Source organism: Zonotrichia leucophrys, chromosome 6 (assembly GCF_028769735.1).
Source record: "Zonotrichia leucophrys gambelii isolate GWCS_2022_RI chromosome 6, RI_Zleu_2.0, whole genome shotgun sequence".
Lineage (NCBI taxonomy): Eukaryota > Metazoa > Chordata > Aves > Passeriformes > Passerellidae > Zonotrichia > Zonotrichia leucophrys.
Window position 1 is genome coordinate 13,198,269 of NC_088176.1, and position 20,296 is coordinate 13,218,564.

The 20,296-nt window shown below is 38.9% G+C and overlaps 1 protein-coding gene across 8 annotated transcripts in view; it reads left to right on the forward strand.

Moving 5' to 3' along the window:
• The window catches only part of BTRC (beta-transducin repeat containing E3 ubiquitin protein ligase), a 115,234-nt gene that overhangs the window by 18,861 nt on the left and 76,077 nt on the right, over positions 1-20,296 (forward strand). For 5 of the 8 annotated variants that reach the window (XM_064716182.1, XM_064716177.1, XM_064716174.1 and 2 more), the window contains one exon: positions 8,687-8,794. The exons of the other annotated variants lie outside the window; for them this stretch is intronic. In XM_064716182.1, coding sequence (XP_064572252.1) covers positions 8,687-8,794 — 108 coding nt within the window. The remainder of the gene's footprint in view (positions 1-8,686; positions 8,795-20,296) is intronic. 8 annotated transcript variants of the gene reach the window in all.

The following is a 20,296-nucleotide window of genomic DNA, read 5'->3' on the forward strand; positions in this document are numbered from 1 at the left end:
TAATGATTTTTTTTTCTCAGTGTGGCTGAGTATTGATCTGATGCCTGACTTACACAGGATGTGAGAAGTATCCCAGTAACATATTGTATTAATGTGGACTAGAAGCAGTTTAGATTACAGATGAGGTGGAGGAAGATGGAGTTCTGCAAGACTGGACACATACTATAAATATCCATAAAACTGACAGTTTTATCTAAAACCAGTGCTGGCTGCATTTGCATATTTTCAGCCTTCTTAAACTGGAGATAATAGTTGAACACTACCTGAGCATGGGTTGCCCACACTGATGTCATTACCCTCTGCCCTTTAATGGCAGGTTTTATATTTAATGTTGCTGTGCTATAATGGAGAGTTGTGTTGTGTTTTTATGTGGGCTAGAGGAAATACAATACCAATGGCCAGAAATACATGTTGCTTTTGGACTGGCATTTTAAGTAACCTGCATTGTTCTCTTTACTCTAGCTCTTTCCTGTTTAGGTGTTTGTCTTTTTGTAGAAAATGCAGTTGTTTTATTCAGCCTTGATCTTTGTTTAAGCTTTTGACTTGCTAGCAGTCTGTAACATCCCATCACCTGGATGCTGCCCCTTTGGAGACAAGCCACAATTGACTTCCGAAGGGAGACAGGGAGGGAGTGTTTGTGTATAAATACAGTCAATAGACATGACATTTTAATTCCTATATTATATGGGCACTTTCTGTAATTTAAGCCAAACTATGAAACTGGGCAAGTTAAGCAAATTAGGCAAAACACTTACAAAAGCTTATTTTGATTACATAAACAGGGAAGTAAAAGTATCATTTTTAGATGGCTTCTGAAACATGGTAATTCAGAGTTAAAGCTAATGCCTCCCTTTTTCATAGCATTGTGAGCAAGTATGCATCACGTAGGATATGTAATGTAATGCACTCATCTGAGCCTTTCTGCCTCCCACTGTCTTTTTGTAGGAGAATTTTTAAAGCCAAGTTATAAACCTGTAAATGTGTTTTATGCTGGAAATTCTTGGTGATACCTTAACTAGATTGGTACCAGCAAAGGCCAGTATAATCAAAACAAGGCACTTCAGATATTAATGGTCTGCACTTCAGTCAAGTCAGCTGGAAAAGAGAGCGTAAAAACCAGGACTGTGGTGAAACCAAGATTCTTCTGCTAAAATTGCACTTTGCTGAGAGAAAAATGAAATTATTCTGGATATATTTTGGTTTTGTAATTTTGTCATTTAGCATCCTTTCCTTAACTTCTAAAGCATCTATTTTCAGTGGATCCATATGCTTTTTAAAATTCAGATACTAACTCCTTGGGTGGAAAGTTGAAATAAGATTTCTTTCTGCAGTTCATTTATTAATACTTGGCACTCATATAGTACATTTTGTCCTCAAAGTGCTATGCAGGCATATCACTTATCCTTGAAACACTTTTGTGTGGTAGGTGCATAACAATAACTCAGAGATTTTATGGAATTAAATAAAGCTAGAGATGAGGGAAAAATCTAATGAAGCTTCCGTTTCATATCTCCACCAATGTACGTTTTTTTCTCTGCAGTTTGTGTCATGAAAATAGAGAGAAGTTCTAGAAACGTTCCAAGATGAAGGGGTTTCAACACATTCCTTAGTATGCTATGTTACTCTGCCCAAACTCATGAGGAATTGTTATTGATCAGGCTTTAGACACAGAATTATAGAATCATTACGTTTGGAAGATATTTCTAAGATCAGACATAATGGAGCTTAGTAGCAATTGTGCTTTCTTGCTTACCAAAGAGCCAAGTCCACTTGGTCTTGTAAAATCTCTGTTTAAGCCTTCACATAGTTCCATCTTTAGACCTTGGTGAGATTGCTCTTACTAAGTTTGTTGTTGTTTAAAGAAGCACACACAAGTCTCTGCAAATTTACTCCTTAAAGCAGGGTGTGGCACCTAAATCTTAAAGCTCTGCAGCTGCACTGCTTTAGGTTTATCAGCTTCATGCATTGAAGAGCTATAATTATGAAAACATTAGTATTGTCGAGTTCAGATGTGATCCATATAAGTTTCCTCAAACACTTGGCAAATGAGGATCTTGTACACATTATAGATGGAAGCTGGCTCCTTGCTGGGGCATGTCATTTCTGTTGACTTGAAATCGCAGAGGTTGAACTCCAGTAACCACTCTTGGGGAAAACATTTCTTCACAAACATTTACCTAAAAGCTGTGATTTGATCCTCCCAGATCCCACTCAGGTAAGTTATTATTTGGATAATCTGAATACGTAAATCCTTTTCCATGTGTCTTATCTTTGATATTTAGAAGTAGTTAGTGAACTGGAATATCTTGTAAAAAGTTACTGTTAGCTAGGGAGTTACCAGAAGGTTAGAGAAGAGTTTGCATAATGCGTACGTTAAGGAAAATTTACTGAGCAATTACACGCAAAGTGGGTGGCTGAAGGAAAAAGAGCCCTTTACAGCAGTTGGAGTTCTGTGTGCACAGCAAAGCTGGCAGAATGTGGTAACACCCTGAGGGTGAAGGGGAAAACTGCTGCATTGAAGTCAGTGATCTGTACCAGGGTAAGAAGTCCAGTACTACCTAAGTTTGGAGTCTGGGAAGAGTGTTACAATTGAATCTGGTAGCATGTTTCAGCCTCTGATTTGTGAGATCTAATTGTTTGGAAGTCAGACCCTGGTTGTGCCAGAAAAATACGCTCAGCTTTCCCAAAGTGAAATGTTGGTTTGCTTGATTCATGAAAAATGCTCCAAGGGTCTTTAATGAGATAGCTCAGCTTTTGTTATAGCAAAACAGGAGCACAAACACTTTGAATCATACCCATACATGCTTGTGGATATGTGACCAAGGTGTCTGAACACAGTAGAAGGTGAGGAATTGTGCAAAGCACTGGTTGTTACAGCAGCCACATCTGGCCCTTCACCATTTGGGTGCAATATGTGCAGTTAGAGCTGTTGGTGGGCTGGTTGAACCCTGTGAGATCCATCTCATGGTCACACTCCAAGGATTACTACAGTTGTCTCTTCATTTTTATAAATTAATTTTCTTACTGTGGAAAGACTTTCAAGAAACAATGCCAGTGACAAAGTCAGAATTACCTAGTTATAAGTGTGGCAAACTGGTCTGGGATGCAAGGAGGTGCACATTTTAACTGTATGGCTTTTGACTGTTGTTTTTTTGTCTTAATTAAGACTTACAGCTTTTAATGTTTTTCTTATTTTCAAGTGAAAACAGGCAAAAAACTTTCTCCAAAAGTTATGAAAGTATTAATTTGCTCTGAGACATGCTAGTCTCTTTGGTAAGTTCATAATTGGGCAGAATTTTTTTTTAAATGCATATTCTTGTCTCTCAGGTATATAACTACTTCATAACTGGTAAATCTGTATTCATATGTTAGGGTTTTTAAAGGCATATTATTTACACAATTCACTTGAATAGCTCCTCTGAAAGCTGTGTGGCTCTCTCATGTAATTATGTATTTAGTATGCCTTGCATCCATTGTTGGGATAGAGGAAAGGAAAAAAATAACTAAGCCCCACAAAATCTCCTAAAATAAATAATCAAAAAAATTCTCATTCAGTTTTGACAGCTTTTTTAGAAGTTGTATTATATACTTTTTTTTCAGATAAGAAGAGCTACCAAAGCTAAAAAATGAAATATGTATGGCAGGTTTTTTAATTGCAAAAGTATACAAGATGCTGGGAGTATTTTTTTTAATACTTATATATATTTAATCAGAAAACACCTCTCAGAACAGTACAGGGAAAAATAAGAGATACATTTTCATTTTTATGTGTGAGAGGTTAAAAGAATGAAAAGTGGACCAGGGAAAGGATCCAAAATAATTTTTTATACAGAAGTAAATTTCTGGAATTGTTATTAAGTTTCATGAGACCAGCATTTGTAATGTAAATAGCAGCTGCCTTATCTGATATGTTTCATGCAATGTGTTGCATTCTGTGGTGACAGGAATAGTGCAGACTGAACACAATGTGAAAGTGATGTATGTTATATTTTTGGCATTGGCTTAGTTAAGTATGTGGCCAAAAAAAGTATAAGAGGAACTGAGTGAGATTGAAAGGTATTAAAGTTTGTTTTCCCATTTTTTGTGGTGTATGATAAAAATAATTCTGAATATTAGCAATCCTAGTAAGATCTGAGCGTGTGTTTGATAAAGGATTAAAATTCCTTAGGCACATTTCCTGAGAATTAGGTTTTATGGAGCATGCAGGAAACAGAAGTGTGAAAGAGACTTTCAGGGAGAATTGTTCTTGCCAGCCATCCCATATTTGCTTTCTGAAGTGGTATCTGTCCCCTCATATCAAGCTCACATCTGTTTATATATTTCTAATACCCTTCAGAGCATCCCGTATGTTTTATCTGCTCCAGTTTGGCTGGTAGAATTTCTAGGGCCCCTTTTCCCCTCATGTCTTGGTTTTTGTAAGAGTTAGAAATTGTGATTGGTTTATCTTTAGAGTTCTCCTGCTTGAGGTGCTGAATTCTGTATTAGAAGGGAAACAGCTCTGAACTAGGGAAGGAGTGCAATAGATGTGGTTAGCATCTGAAATTAATTTTATGTACAGTACACCAAACACCAGCCCTTGGGGAGAAAATTTGGTTTCCTCTTTGGCTTTGTCACTAATTTGTGAAGATGTACAAAAAGTTGTTAGGCTGCCTGTAAATCAAAGGTGTTTTAAGTGCACAGGTTATCATCAAGTTCAGTACAGGGTTCTTATAGGGGTAGTAGGTAATACCTCACTATTTTAAAATGTGCCACAGTTAGAGACAGTAATTCAGTACTACTGTCTAATTAATTTCTTTGAAGTGACTATGAAAAAAATATCCTTCAACTACTGTTTGATTTTCTTTTGGTCATTCTTGTTTTACAGTGAACTCAGTATAGTCAGTTTATGCTTTCATACCTGTGCACTGTAGTTGTGAACTGTAGTAGTTCAAGAACTTTATTTTTCCCTGTGTAGAGCCACTTAGTTTTACAGGACAAGGTGATATATTTCTGACCTGTAACACAATTTACTAAAACTGTGTTAGTTACCCCTAGTATATTGTATTTGCTGAAGGACTAGAAGAGAACAAATTTGATAAGAAAAACCCAGTCTGAAATGGTAATGTATAATCTTGTAATGCAGTAGCAAATAAAGTAAATAACCAATTTTTAGCACTGGCAAAAATTTAGCCATTGAGTGTGTATTGAAATTTGTCTTTAGGACATCAGATAATTGGAAGAGAGGGTAGACTATTAGAGGCAGAACATCTGATGTAGTCAAAAAATGTTCTTGCAATATAATTACAAGAATAATTGAATAGGTTAAAATACATCTTCCCTTCAGCTAATGGTTACTGTCCACTCAGCTCAGGCAGAGGCTGTCAATGCTTCTAGCCTATTTTAATTCAAAGTAAGGCAAACCCATTTTAATCACCAGTGGAGCAGCTGGAACCAGCCTCTGTCAGAAGGAGGATGCTGGTCTTGTTTTAAACTGTACTCCCTGTGTTTGTTTAGTGGGAAAATACATTTCAGAGTTCAGGGAGTGGGATTTTAAAATCAATTGGAAAAAGAAATTGGGTTTTTCATCAAATAATTCCCTGTTTTATGCCACTCAATGTGTATTAAAGATGCTTTGCTTTTCTAAATAAAAAGCTTTGCGTCTCTGGGTCTGAAAGTTGTGCAGACATCGAAGTATTGATGCAGTTAGGAGTTAGGGAAGTAAAGGGATTGCTGCATCCTGGTCCAGTACTTAGCAAGCAATACCAGCATTCCCATTTGGCTCTGGTCCAAGCACTGTGCTTCTGTATCTTTGTTTTGATGAATCCATGTAGATTGACTTGAGTTCAGGAGAGGATTTTTTCAGTCAGCTTTCAAGTCATGAACATTGAGGCCAGTCCCTTGTTTGTGGAGCTGACAGTACAAAAGTGAGCGTTTGACATGTGGCTTGCTCAGTGCATGGGGATAGAGGCTGTTGAGATTTTTCAGAGATCAGGCTCTAAATGAAGTTGTTCTGGTGGGTCACTCATCTGATTTACACACAAGCTGTTTCTATTGAAGCACCTGGGGCCTTTTGTTCAGGCTTGTGAGTAAGCCTCTTTCAGTCACCAACAGTAATTTAGTGTCTCTGCTTCATTCAATAGGTAAAAGGCAAGTACGGGAATGACATTTCCTTCCACACTGTGCAACTTCACTCTTATGTTTTTGAGATAGGTAACAGCACTGTGCCACTAATGTAGATTTTGTTATATACTGGGACAGATTCAGAAATCATCTAAGGTATTGGTAGTTTTTTACTTTGTACTTCCTAACTCTGGAACAATACTAAGTGGCAGGAGTGCATGGGTGAGGAATGATATCCTCTGTTGGACAGACAGCTCTGCAGAATAGCCCTTCAATGTTTTCCTTTGTTATTGTGGCAATTTTAGAGGAAGACATTTCATTGCCCTGTAAGTTCCCTGGCACAATAGAGTGCCCTACCTGCAGATTGTAATGACTCTGACTTGAGCTGTAATCTCACGTAAACCTTGAGTCAACTTAAGCTTGCCTTTCCACTGACAGAGTGCTCCTCATTTTTCCTGCCTCTGTACCTTTCCATGCTTGAGTCAGTACCAATATTTAAAGTAACCTCTTTTTTAATTTAATAAAAAATTTATTTTTTATTTAATAAAATTTAATAAAATTTAATAAAAAAATTTAATTTAATAAAAAAAAAACTATTTAAAGTCAGTTTTAATGGCAATCAGTTCTTTGAGTTCATTATCACAGTACAAAAATTTGAGGCAGCCCCAGGGATGGGAAAGCTTGAGAATATGGAATAAATTATAGCTGCAAGTCCTGGATAACTCTGTATGAAAAAAAAAAAATCATCCCATATTTATTTTGTATTTGTATTATGTTATCATTCCTGGGATGGATAATGGTAAGCAGCTGATCCTCACCTAGTGAATTTGCTCTGCATCATCAGAGGAACCATGTAGTGAATCTCCTGTTACTGTGATGTTCTTGGAGACTAATAAGCAACTTTGATTTAAATAAATAAAATTGGTGAAATGCTTAACCATGGATGTCCATTTCACGTATTCATTTTTAAAAAAAAAAGTTTTTGTCACAACAGCTTTCAGTAGCTGTAGTGATACATATTACATTGCAAAGAAAAAAAATTCTGGCATTTGGAAGGTATTTTGTATGTGGGAGTGTTTAAGAGGTTAGAGTTGTGGACAAGGAAGTATGGCTCACTTTTGTGGCTTGTTACAATACTATGGCTGTAATTTTTTTGGCTTTAGGAGGGGCATTACATACAAGTAGCAAGTACATACCACTACTGTGATATGTAGTACTATGATGTACTCAAATTCTTGAGTTTCAGTATCTTTGTAAAGGGAAGAGTTGTTTGGTTGTTTTTTTTTTTTTTCAAATGAAAATGCAGTGAGGAATGTATTTTAAGGTATCATAAACTTCAGTTGAGAATGTTTCTATTGGTTATATTCCCCAGCAGTCTTTAAATACTATTTCTGGAACAGCAGTGTAAATTGCAACAAAGTACAGCAAAGAATGTGGTGACAGACAAGGTTAATCTCTGTGTCTGTCTGCACAGGACCAGATTATGGATGTTGGTGATCACCTTTCTGCTCATTCAGAGATGGGTTATGTTGCTCTTACATACTCATTTAGTGCAAGATTGCGCAAGGTTTTCTAGCCCTCTCAAGAGCAGGAAGAAATGGAGGCTCAGAAGGCAGCTGTCATTTCATACCCATTCCAGCTGCCCTTTCCACTCAAATTTCCTCCCATCCCCTCCCCCTCTATTAAAAAAAAAAAGAAAAAAAGTGGGGGCAGGATTGCAAAAAAAGAAGAGTATGAGGGTTTAAAATCTCCAACAGCTAATCTATCACATCCTTCAGTTTTCATGGCTATCTGCCAATTTAAAATACACTTGTTTTTTCCTGCCTTGCCAGTAATTAGACAAATGCAGTACTGCTTATGGCATCAAAAACTCTGTGTCTGGTAAAAGCAATTGCTATCATAATGCATCCCTAAATTTAATAGCAATGGTGTAAAATGAATAAGCAGCTCTCTATTTCAAGGGGTAATGGCTTTAACTATCAAAATGGCTAGTATTTTCCTTGATTGGCTGCTTTGGCTCCTTTTTTGTATTTCTGTTTGTAGGAACTGAATCAATTTATTATAAAAATTGTATTTTACTTAACAAACAACAAGGCAAGCAGAAACATGAAACTCTTAAGAAGTGTCACAAACTTCCTATTCACCTTGGATCATAGGTTTTTCCTATTATTTAGGAAAATCCGTTTACAGACAAAACACAAACCTTTTTTTCCCTGCAAGTATTAGACTTAAGTTGTCGTTTACTTTTCTGCTTTCCTTGCCCAGTTGCTTGCCTTGTGTTCTGCCTGGAGCATTGCTGTGGATAGAGAATAGGTCTGATTAACTGGAAAGAAACTTTCTATTACTGGGAAAACTCAACATGTTGTTGTGGAATATTAATCAAAATTTACTTTCTTGATCCATAGTGCCTTTTTTTTTGCTACTATGCCATCTGTAAAGCTTCTCTCAAGGAAAAAGATGCTTCAGCAGTTAGTGCTGTCTTAAAGGGCAGTTGTGTTGATGCCATTTGGCTAAGCCTTAAAAGTTCCTGTAATCTGTGCCATCCTGTCTCATACAGCCCCATCTCATAGTTGTCCTTTCTCTGCAGTGCTCTATGCCCAGATCTCTGTGGCTGGGCTGCTCCAGCCTGGCGGACAGCATGCCCTCGCTGCGATGCCTGTATAACCCAGGGACTGGCGCACTCCCAGCTTTCCAGGTACTTTCTGTCTCTCCCCACTCCTTTTCTCTCCATCTGTGTGCGTGTGCATCTCCTTTACTTGCCTGCTTGACCTCTATTTATTCTGGTTCATACTCTATGCCTCTCCTCTGTCATTCTGATCTCTGGTATTTTAACCCATCTTGTGTAGATTCAGGGCAGCTGGGGCATTTCCATTTACCTTTGATATAATTATTTTATCTAAGTTGGCTTGATATCATCATCTTTTTCATTGGTTTTAAACTGTGTCAAAAAAATACCACTTAATTATATCTGGCAAACAACATCCATCACACCGTCTCCAATCTGGCTGTTCTGGCTACTTGTGATTCCCCTCCTATCTAAATTTTCTGTGTGCCACTTAAAGGACTGAGAGGGTGAGTTCATTGCCATGATGATAACTGATGCCAGAAATTCTTTACTTCAGCTTTGTTAGCAGGAGTCTGGACATTTTGACTACAGAAAATTATTATCCAAGTAAGCTGTCAGTCAAAAGGCAAATAAAGGAAACCTTTTTTTCCCTTTGATCTCTGAGTTTGTTAGATTCAGGCTTTTCTCTGTCATCAATCAGTTTTCTGCCAAACCAGTTTGTTCAGACCCTTTGGGTGACTAGTGAATCTTAAAAAATGCAGACATTCTCCCATGGGTAGAGAGTAAGGTGCTGCGTGAACATCAAGAAACCCAGACAAGGCTCTCTTGATCATTGCAAGCATTTTTGATGGCATGTGGACATAACAGCAGAGTCTGGGCTCCAGAGATAGTATATTCACATTAGAAACTCTGAGGTATTTTATAAACTGCAGAGGCTGAGGATTTCATGAGTATCTCTGCAGAGAGCATGTTTTTTTTGAGCTTATTGTAGCATGAACATTTGCTTTGAGGTTTATGCTGCTAGATTATGCTACTGCTGGCCTAACCTGTGGCAGAGAGTTTTATTTACCAGCATCTTTCAAAACCAGAGAAAAAGAAAAGGCCAGAATCTTACTGAAATTTTCACTTGTTTTGGGGTAAATTCATTATGTGCTTTAAAGGAAAGCATGCAAAGATTATTTCAAGTTTTACTTCTTGCTCCCAGAGTTAGGATAGTGCTGCAGAAATAATCCTCTTAGTCCCAGAGGAGGTTTAAGTGTCTTGCAGCTTTTTGGTGCAACTCTTTTTGCTGACACAGCAGCAGCACTGATGGACTCTGGAAGGTGTCCTGCCAGGCCTTCTTTGCTGATCCAAGCTTTTAGTGGGGCTTTCTCTGGGGGGAGGGGGAAACACGACTTTTTATTAGTCTAAGAGGACTCTAGAGACAACAGACAGAGTTTAGACTCCTAATCCTGATTTGCATAATTTGACTAAATCATATGGGCCTAATTTTTGAGCTTTTGGCTATTGAAGGAATCTCAAATCTCTTTAAGCTTAGCAGTATATGGAAAGTAATTTATAAATTCAAATTGAGACTTCTTCCTTTCTACTTGAATTTTTTTTGATTACTTAAAATAGGCATATATTACAAAGGGAAAGATTAATTTATTTAAGCTTAAGATGTCCTTACTAATGGTAGATATGAACAATAACTGTTCTGCTAAAACAGTGCATTGATATTTGGGGTCAAATGAGTCAGCTGCACAGTGATTCATTGTGCTGGGATACTGGTAGGACTGACATTTGCATTTCTGCAGATTTTGAGAGAGATTTCCATGTGTATTTAGTGACTGTGAGGAAGTATGTCCTACTTGCCATCTGAAATGGTAAACTGGTACTCTTCATTGAACTCTGGCTGTTGTGTTGAGGAGCTCATTTACTGCCGGTTGAGAGAGAAACCACATTGCCAGCAACAGCTTCTGCAGCACTGAGTCATCCACATTTCAGTCCATTTTTTTCAATGGGCTCTGATTGATCCTCATTAGCTTGCATGGTTTGAAGAAAACTCCCCTCTGAGGCATGGCTTCTGCATTTTCCAGTGCAGAATGGAGTGGTTTGGAGCCTGCTTGAAGCAGTGATGTTGTGGTATTTCATCATTCTTTAATGCTTTTTTTTTTGGTATCAAATCTTCAGGAAAGCATTAAAGACTTTCTTGTAGCCCAGTGAATTTTCTCATATTAAGTTACTTTCTTTATTCTGTAGCAAGCTTGAAGTAACTGGAGAAGCATATCAATGTTCTTTGCTTGTGGCAAAAGAGAAGATGCCATCTGGAAGGCTACTTAGTCACTGCTGAATTTGTCTAGTTATTTACATGCCTGCCTTCAGATGCTCAGACAGAAATGTGGAAAGATGCTCTTTTTGAATAGCTCAGTTAAAGTCTTGCTGACTCCTCATGGGGAGCATTGGCAGGTAGTTGATTTAGAGATAATTCTGTTAATATGTCAGGTAACTTCATTTTTCTTCTTTGTGTTTTTATTATTGGAGACAGGTGAAAATGGGATCTTCTGGTTCCTCAGCCCTGTTTTTAGGCAATCATCCTGCAGTGGGAAAGGCTTTAAGGCTAAACCCATGAATAGGGGAATAAGGAGCTAGAAACAGTTCTTTTTTACATCTTTTATCTCAAAGGACTTTGCAGCTGATAGCCTACTGTGTAGCTGAATTTCATAGCAATCATGGTGGAAGATGGCAGCAGATTGGAACGTGAGCTCCTATAAGGCACTGTGGGAAGTGGTCAAGTCAAAGAGGGTATTTTAACAAGAAAAAAGCCAGCTATTCTATTTTCAGTGTCTTGGATGCCATATCTTTCAGTACTGTTAATCTTCAAAACAACTGAAAATTAGGTTGCATGTAGGTTCTCCTAATAATAATAAAAAAAATTATACAGAATGTGCTCTTTTTTCTTAGAAATTTGTGCTTTGGAAGTTTACAGATGTGCCAACAGGTGTCTGTTTTCATGACATTTTCCATGTGAAGATAATTACTTTACCTGTTAAAATATTTTTCCATGCATGCTCACAAGGCTCTATTTATGTTGCTTTTCATAGTTGAAGCTCTTTGAAAATTCAAATTTACAATTACACTCATCAAGTATGCCAAGGGAATGATTGTATTAATCCTTCCAGGTCGGCAGAAGACCAAAATATTTTCTTGAATTAATTTCTGTAGACTGTTGTATAAATGAAGAGGCTTGAAGAGGAATTTGAAAGTCTTGCCAAAGATTTTATGTATCACCATAATAGCAGAGAGTGGTCCGCCTCTTCCTTTTTACCTAATTCACAGCCAACACAAATACCAGCTCCTGTTTAGATTGTAGACTTCTTGGGACAAGAGTCATGCTTTTACTACCTTTGTCTGGAGCCAAGACACAGGTGGAAAAGAAGAGAGTTGTCTTGTCAGCTTTGTTTTGCTAAATCTGAAACTTTTATTTCTGTGACAGGCTCTGGTAGTCAAAGGGGAGGATTAACTTTTGTGGTGGAGGTAGCAACGTCTTGTTGAATTCAGAAATGTCTCTACAGAATGTCAGAAATTTGCATTTTGTTTTACCTGAAGATCTTGGCCATAAAGAACTACACCTCAGTGTTTGTCAGGTGAAGGGGATGATTCTGCTTGGTTTAGCGGAAGTGAGCATGCATGTGAGACTTCCTCAGTCTGGGCTGAAAGCTCTGTCCTGGGGAGGACAGCATGCGTGTACTGTGCTCGGCAAATTGCAGCAAAAGGGAGTGCACTTGAGGCTGTGCAGGATGGATGTGACCTCTGTGGACTGAGATTACTTTTGCAGAAAGGTGAACGTGCAGAAGATGTTAAAGGTATGCAGTGATGGAAGTCTGTTGTCCCTGTGAGACAGGCATGAACTTATTCTTCAAATTACCTTTACTTTTTTTTCCTAATGTTTATATTTTTGTGTTACAAAGCAGAATATTTGTCAAAGAAGCGTTGTCAGGGTATTGGTAGAAACAGTTGTGTCTCTAAATTTCCTTTGGCCTGTTCATGCACTTCAGTGTTAGAAGTTGACGTTTTATTGCTGGAAATACAGTGTAAATGTGAGCAGTAGTACATCATTTCTGGTTATACAGGAGGTTAGAGCTGGAGTCTTGGGGTGGGCAAACTGCATGCTCAGAAATGTGTTTGTGAGAAATACATTTGAAGGAAATTGTTTGGCTTCAGAGTCAGTGGTTGCTGGTGTGCATAGTTCTGTCTCTAATTGGGAAAGGTATGGGGTGTCCAGTCACAGACTCCATCAGCATGGAGGCACTAAGCCTGCTTTGTATTCACCCTCTCGCTCTGCCGGTGGCTGTGTGAAGCCTGCCCGGGGGCTGTTTACAGTGCACCTCTGAAGCAGAATCCTAATTTTGGTGACTAATAGCCAGAGCATGTGGCTCCAGCACCCCCCTGGCTGGCAGCAGGCTCTGCCCTGGTTGTGAATGTAGTTAGGTGGCCCCCAACTGTTTACAAGACAGCAGAGGTGAGATCTTTGATTGACAAGTCAGAAATGCATTAGATCATTCCTCTGCCAGTCTCTGGTTCATGCTGTTAAAAATGTCAGCCTCTCCAAGTTTGAATGGCAGCCCGAGGGCCTCAGAAGCTTTTTGTTTTCTGAGATGGAAACACAAATTGGATGTGTGCCTGAGCGCTTCATCCTGGGCTGTAATTTCATCTTTTAGCTAAGAACCACAAGGTACATGAGCAAAGCACCCTGTAAACAATAATACTGGGGAAAAAAATAAACAAGGTCGTGTTTCTGGTACGTTGATCCACTGGTGTCCTGACCTCTATCACGTTGAACATCTCCACTCTGATTGCTGTTCCCTTTGGCATTACAATGAGAGGAGATAGACTGACACAGGAGGCAAAGATTTAAAGTTGCAGTGCTGTTGCACATTCCTTGTATTGGCTATGAAATATTGAACTGCCACAATGTGACACCTGTTTTTTTCAGCAAAGTTTCTTGTTGGAGGTGTTCAGCAGTAGTCTTTTCTGTTTTTCCTCATTTTACCACCTGGCAGGAGCAATTATAAAGGCATGAGAGACGATAAAAAAGGAGCAGAAATGAAGCCAAGTCGCATTTTTGTGATTGCCTCCAGCCCCATTTGTAGCTCAGGCTTTTGGGAGCTTCATTGTAGGAACACCACAATGGTTAGCTTAGCTGGAGATATCTTTAAATAAAGTGCCCAGTGACTACAGAAGAGCTTTCTTGAACATTTTTAGAATTTATCCCTTTATCCCCTCTTTAAATCTGGTGATGTTGTCTGGCTGGGTGATGCTGGGGAGCCCACCAAACTCAGGGAGTTGCCCAGGGTTGTGCTGCAAGATCTTAGCTCATGGGTAGTAGCAACAGCAAGAGATATTTTTCTCCTTTCAGGCAAAGAAATGAAGGGGACTAGAAAGAAATCTTTCTTTGTGGATCAGTGGGATGGGTTTGGTTGTTTTTTGTAGCACATCACTAATTTCTAATTACATTGAGTAATTACATTTAGTAACAGAAATTGGCATTTGTTCTGCACCCATATTGATCCTCAGAAGTTCCATGTGCTTTTATTAGCTCTTTAATCTGAGTATCAAGAAGTGTGACAGTATTTCTCACTGAGAAATACCACCTCAGTGTTTCCAGGACAATGATTAATTTAAACTGCATCGTAGCTACAAGGCCTCCCCCTCCATCAGCCTCGGTAGTGATGGTCCGGTTACTATTAATGTGCTTTTCTCGCTAAGGTGAGGGCAAGGTTTCTAGCACACCAGCACCAATATGACTGTTGCGTTTAAAAAATGAAACAAATGAAACAAAACTCATCCGAGTTTTCCTTCCTCCCTCGTTGGGAGTCAGGAAGGTGTGTAAAGCCGTAGTGACAAACGGCATATGCAGCGCCGCGTTGGAGGCATACAGGTATCTTTAAAGCTAGCTCCGGTTCCTCAGGATTGCGAACATCTGCTTGGAGGTATTGTGGAGCTGCACAATGCACTAATTGAATTACTCTTTTCTGGAGTTGCAGGCTGCGCTAATTGAATTAGAAGGCGGCTGTGCGTGTGCGCGCTCGGCGCGGGCGCGGCGCGGGGCGGGGGCCGGGCCATGGCGCGGACTGTGCTGCGCTCCCCCGGCCGCGCCCGGAACTGCAGCCCGGGGCTCGCCGGCCTTTGCTGCTTCAATCGCATTGCAGCGACTCTTCCGTGCTGCCCCAAAGCCTGCATCTTTGTCCCTTTCTGTGCAGAAAGGAGGCTCTGAGGGTGCCCCGCTCCAAGCCCCTCGCACCAGTCATAGATGGTCCAGTGCGTTTAGAACCGGCCTAGTCCCTGTAAATCGCCCCGTTATCACTTTAGATTTGGTGCCTGGGAGGACTTTAGAGGATGCCGGTGGCACAAGATCGAGTTGTACCTATTTGTGCACAACTGGCAAAAAGATAACACCAATGATTTTAATTTAAAAATGCAAATACAGTATTTTACAATAAATTTGCAGAAGTCATGAAATACTTTCTTACCTGCATCTAAATTTAAGCAGTGTTAGAATTCAGTCACTCTTAGGAAATATACAGAGGTAGTTCTGAATAATTCTGTATAAGGAGAAGAAAATGAAATATTTGTTCTCTGAAATAAGGTGAACACACGCAAAATTTCAGAGAATCAACCCACTCTCAGTAGAAGAGCACTTGCTAAATTTTAAAATTCATAGCTTGAAGAAGTACTTTGCTACACTGCGTCGGATAGATTTCAACTTATTTCCTCTGTTTTCTGTTGGCTATTACTTACATAGTCTGTAAAAATACTCAGATATTCTCTTTCCTGTATTCTTTCCTCTACAGATAACCAGCTGACTCACTTTTCCATAAAATCTCAGCTATTTTCACTCAGTTTTATCTGTGTTTGGTAGGTCATTCTCATAAACATAAACCATATCAGAGACAAGATAGTATTTATTTTGCTTTAATGGTTTCTTATATTTTGTTAGATTTGAAATAAAAATAATTTGCTAGAATACTCTGCAAACTAAGTAAAATTAAACTGTCCTTGTGAAAATACGTAGCAAATATTCTGTGATATGCATGATTCTTTTTTATGATGTTTGTATACTTGCCCTGTGTCTGGTGATGTTAAACAGGGCTTCTAATTACCACTAAGAATTGGCAAAATTGCTACTAAAGTTATTTAACAACCAGCTGCCCCTCAACATAAAATGCAGATTTTTTGTTAAATAGATGAAACAGGTTTTTGTTGCTTTTTGAGGAGAATTCCCAAAGAAGTTTGTACTTTGCGAATTCTGGGTTTTGGATTTTATTTATGTTTGTAGTTGTTTCTCTGTAACATTTTTTAATATATTTCCTTATTTAAATATATGTGTATGTGTGTGTATAAGTACAAAAAACTTCAGGATTTCAGTCTTCTTGGCTCCTTTTCTACTCAGTCAGGTAGACTGGTTCTAGTAGCCATTGTGAATGAAATAGCCAAGTAACTCATTGATTGTACCCAAGTATTTATTTAGGGCTCATTTCTAAAGTTCTTAAATGGCTACCAATATAATTTGGTACCATTGTGGAATTTTCCAAATTGTGTCTGTGTATAGCAAGATCAACCATCGCTTTTTGCCTACCTTCTACAAAAAATCCCTGTGATTTATTCCCTCAAAATACAACCATATATCCAGCGAACAAAGGAAGCAACTCTTCATTCAGCCAATAAAGCTGCATACACTTCTACTCTTTCAGGAATATACCTTGCCCTTCTATCACATCTTTAGAGTAATAAACTGTGCAGCAACCCTTTGATGTAGGTAATAACATTTGACCTTGCAACACAGTACGTTCCCTTGTGCAAATGAAGACAAACTTAACACGATGTTGTGGTGGTTGTTCATTAAAAAAACCCAAACACACACACACACAAAATTAGTGTGTAGGATTACACACTTATATCCAGTGCCTTCTTTTGGTAAGTCAGAAGTGAAGATGGTTGTGGTGAGATTGTCACCTTTAAAATAATGTGAGAGTGAATTTGGTGCTGCCTTAAGAGGCTGTAAATGCGAAAGAATCTATTCCATCCAGTGTATAGAGTGCTTTTAAAATCAATCTATTTCTAGAAACTAAATTGTCCTGGGACCAGCTCTTGATATAAAAATTCATAGAAACCTGTTTTTCCGAGTGTGGTAACTTCTTGCCATAGTGCTGTAGTGTTAGAATTCACATTGGCCAGGTTGTTCTGTAAATTAAACAGTGACAGCTTCCCTCGGGGGAACAGCCAATGTATTTATGATGATGTGCTGATTACACAAAATACACTGCAAGCAGAAAACAGCTGCAGAGAACAAACCTCTTAAAAGAATACAATTACAAATAGCACCCTCAGTATTTCTAGTGGTGAGAGGAAAATACAGCATGCTAATGCAGGCTTCCAGTTTGCTTCCAAAGAAGAAAAGAGATCTACAAAGAGGAGGCTGAAGTATGGTTGGATGCACACACAATGCCAATGTGGAGCAGCACATAATCCCCTCCTGAAGGTGAAGGGCAAGAACACACCTCAGGCCTGCTTTTTAGCTGTCCTTGTTGCTTAAAATTCCTGTGACGGCAACTCCAGCAACACTGGCTGGTGAGGTGTTGGGGCTCTCTGGCTTGTTGGTGTTTTGACTGCTGTGGTTCATACCCTGTGTCCTGGTTAAGAGCTGAGATGTGATTAGATGACTAATTTGTGCTACCAGTATGACCATTATGAAGTAGATCATGGGAGATAGTATAGGGGTAAAAAAAAAGGCCCTGGTTTAAAGCTGAGCTTTTTTTTCTGCTAATTATTGCTTTGAGGGAACTTTTGGAAATAAATTCCAGTTGTTGTTTGCAGGAGCCTGCAGCCTTTTGTTTTTAAAAGGTTCCTGTCTTGTACAGTCCAGTTTAGGGTAAGATGAAACTTGAAACATAATATTACTGGAAGATAATGGAGGTGGGACTGTGATTGTAAACTCAGGACACAGACACATGAAGAGAAAAAGGTCTTTAGCTGGAAACGAGGAATGAGAAGTAACTGGAATTGCTTTGTGTAGTGTGGCTGTATGCAAGAGAGTTGTGATAAGGACCACTGTGGTGGGATTTTCTGTGAGGGCTTTTTGCAAATGAGAAGTACATGGCAGTGGCAGCTCCCACAACTGCTAATGCCTCACTTTGGAGGGATGCAAAAGCAAAAAACCTCCACAAATCCACAGCATATTCTTTTTTTTGTTTGAGTTGATCTGTCACACTTAAATCGTTAAAATATAACATTCTACTTTTGGCTATGCCGTGTATGTGTGTGGGAGAGTGAAAATACAGAGAATGCCCTTTTGATCCACTTTTTCGGAGTCACTGATGGATAAGAATGATGACTTAAAAGTCTGGAATTACTGGTGTTTCTATCTTTGTTATGTTCTGGGACTGTATCAATAAAACATATTTCAGGCAAAAAAACTACCTTTTTAAAATGAAGAAATGTTGTCCTTTCAACATACAGATCTGATTTTAGAGCAGATGAGCTAAAAGCATTGGTACTCTAATTTGGAAGGACTTAATTCACTAGCTTTGAAGAAGTATCAGGTTTTCCAGCTATGGATTGCTGGCTTGTACTAATAGACTGTTATTCATCTGTCTGTATTTTCTTTAAATCGTTTTTGAGCTTGTGTGTGTTGTCCTGCTCTGCTTACATGTATCCCATGTGGCAAGAGGGAGTTTTGTATAATCACCCTGCTTTAATCAATAGAATAATTGATAAACCAGATAAGATTTAAACTGATTACCTCCCCGAGTAGAACTCCCCGAGGGCCTTGGACTCTCTTAATTTTGACATGTATGTTGTGTACCCCGTGGATGAAGTGCAGTTTGAATTATCTGTTTTTATTTGCTTAATGATGGGGAGGGTGTTAAAGTCAAATGTTTAATTAACCCAGCAATGGGCTGCGCTGTCACTTACACACACATCCAGCTGATTGAGATATCTCACCGAGAATACTGAATAGGAATGATAATGTGGCACTGAGACGGAAGATTGCTTTTTCAATCCATTTGCTGGGTCACTGCTTTGAATGTCTTACTGGATGAAAGGCATTCAGCCTGGAAAAAAAAATTCAGCATTTAAGTACATTTTGTTTTCCTGGCCCCTTTCCACCAAGAAGTTAAATAAAACAGATATGCTGTAGGTTTAATAAGCCATTCATGTTGTAGCAAAAAAGCTGCAACTACTGGATCTCAAATAGGCGGTGGTCTAGAGTTGTATCATTTCCTATAGGAACAAAATGTTTGCCAGCCCCAAGGTATCTGAAGGTGAGAACCTATGTGCATCTTTATCTTTCCTTCTTTGGCTGCTTGGCTACTCACCCTATTTGATGGTCTCTAAATCATGTTCAACTCTTTTCTTACCCAGTGCAATGAAATTTAAAATAATACTTTATAACTCCTAGTTAAAGAAAATGGTGTTGTAGAGTTGGAATTATTTTACAGCGGTAGAACCTAGTAGTGAGTTGTTAAATTTAAATATTGCAGGAGGGGCTGTTGTGTTGCCAAATTTGCTCTGGCCAAATCAGGAGAACCCAAGGGTTTGTTTCTTGGGTGGCAGCTGTTCAAAGGCTGCAGTGTTTGCTAGCCAAACATTATAATGTGCAGTGCCTAATCTGTAACTTTCAATTCTTTTATTAGAAGATTATAATTTTTTTTTGCTTAATTGATTGAGCAATCACGCCTATTTTTCATATCTGCAGTGAGGTTTTTCAACAGCACTGTATGGAGGTAAACACACCCTGTATTGGAAGCTAACTAAATTTGCCTCATAGCCCAGTGGTGTGATTGATGCTGCTTGTGATAAATGTAGCTCTGGAAGCTTGAAAAAGCACCGAAGCCTGACTGTATGGACTAATTACTACTGTGAGGCACATTGGGGAGGTGGAGCTGTGTTATCCACACTGCTCCATGTTGACTCCATAGGTACTTTGAACCTGTTCCAGATTGAGAACCAGGTACCTTTGGCTGCAGAGTCACCTGGCTCACAGTGTCAAAGATCTGGGTGCCTCCAAATTCGGTGGTGTGGACAGTGTGCTGTGACTTCCCATCAGTCTGACACTGCAGTGACATCACTGAATCCCCATTTCTTAACAAGTGAGCTGCTTTAGGGGAGAAATTGTGCCTAAAAAGTTAACAAGTTTTGTTCCCCTATGCTGTCATTTTTACTTTGGATAACTTGTGCATCACGTTTTTGTTTTGGATCTCATTTTCCCCTTTCCTGCAATAAAAATAAGGAAGGAAAAAACAACAAGTAAAGCAAAAAACAGTACTGTGAGATGAGGATTGTGTGGTTGATTTAGGTGTTTGGGAGTGAGAATGCCACAGGCTCTGAGGAAGGGATGTGATGACAAGTGCAGGTATTTTGTCCATTTGACAGGAAAGCTCAGAATGAGAGGTTTTGGAAAGGGAAAATTATAATAATAAGTGTAGGTGATGACCAGGAATGAGAGGGGAGGGGGTTTTGTGGTCAGGCCAGTGAGATGGCATTGGTTCTTCTAGAGAAATAGCTTTAAAAGTTAGAAAATAGTGCTTGAAGAAGGATGATTCCTATATAACTTAGATCAAAGTTACAAGGTGCTTATGTAGCTTGAGT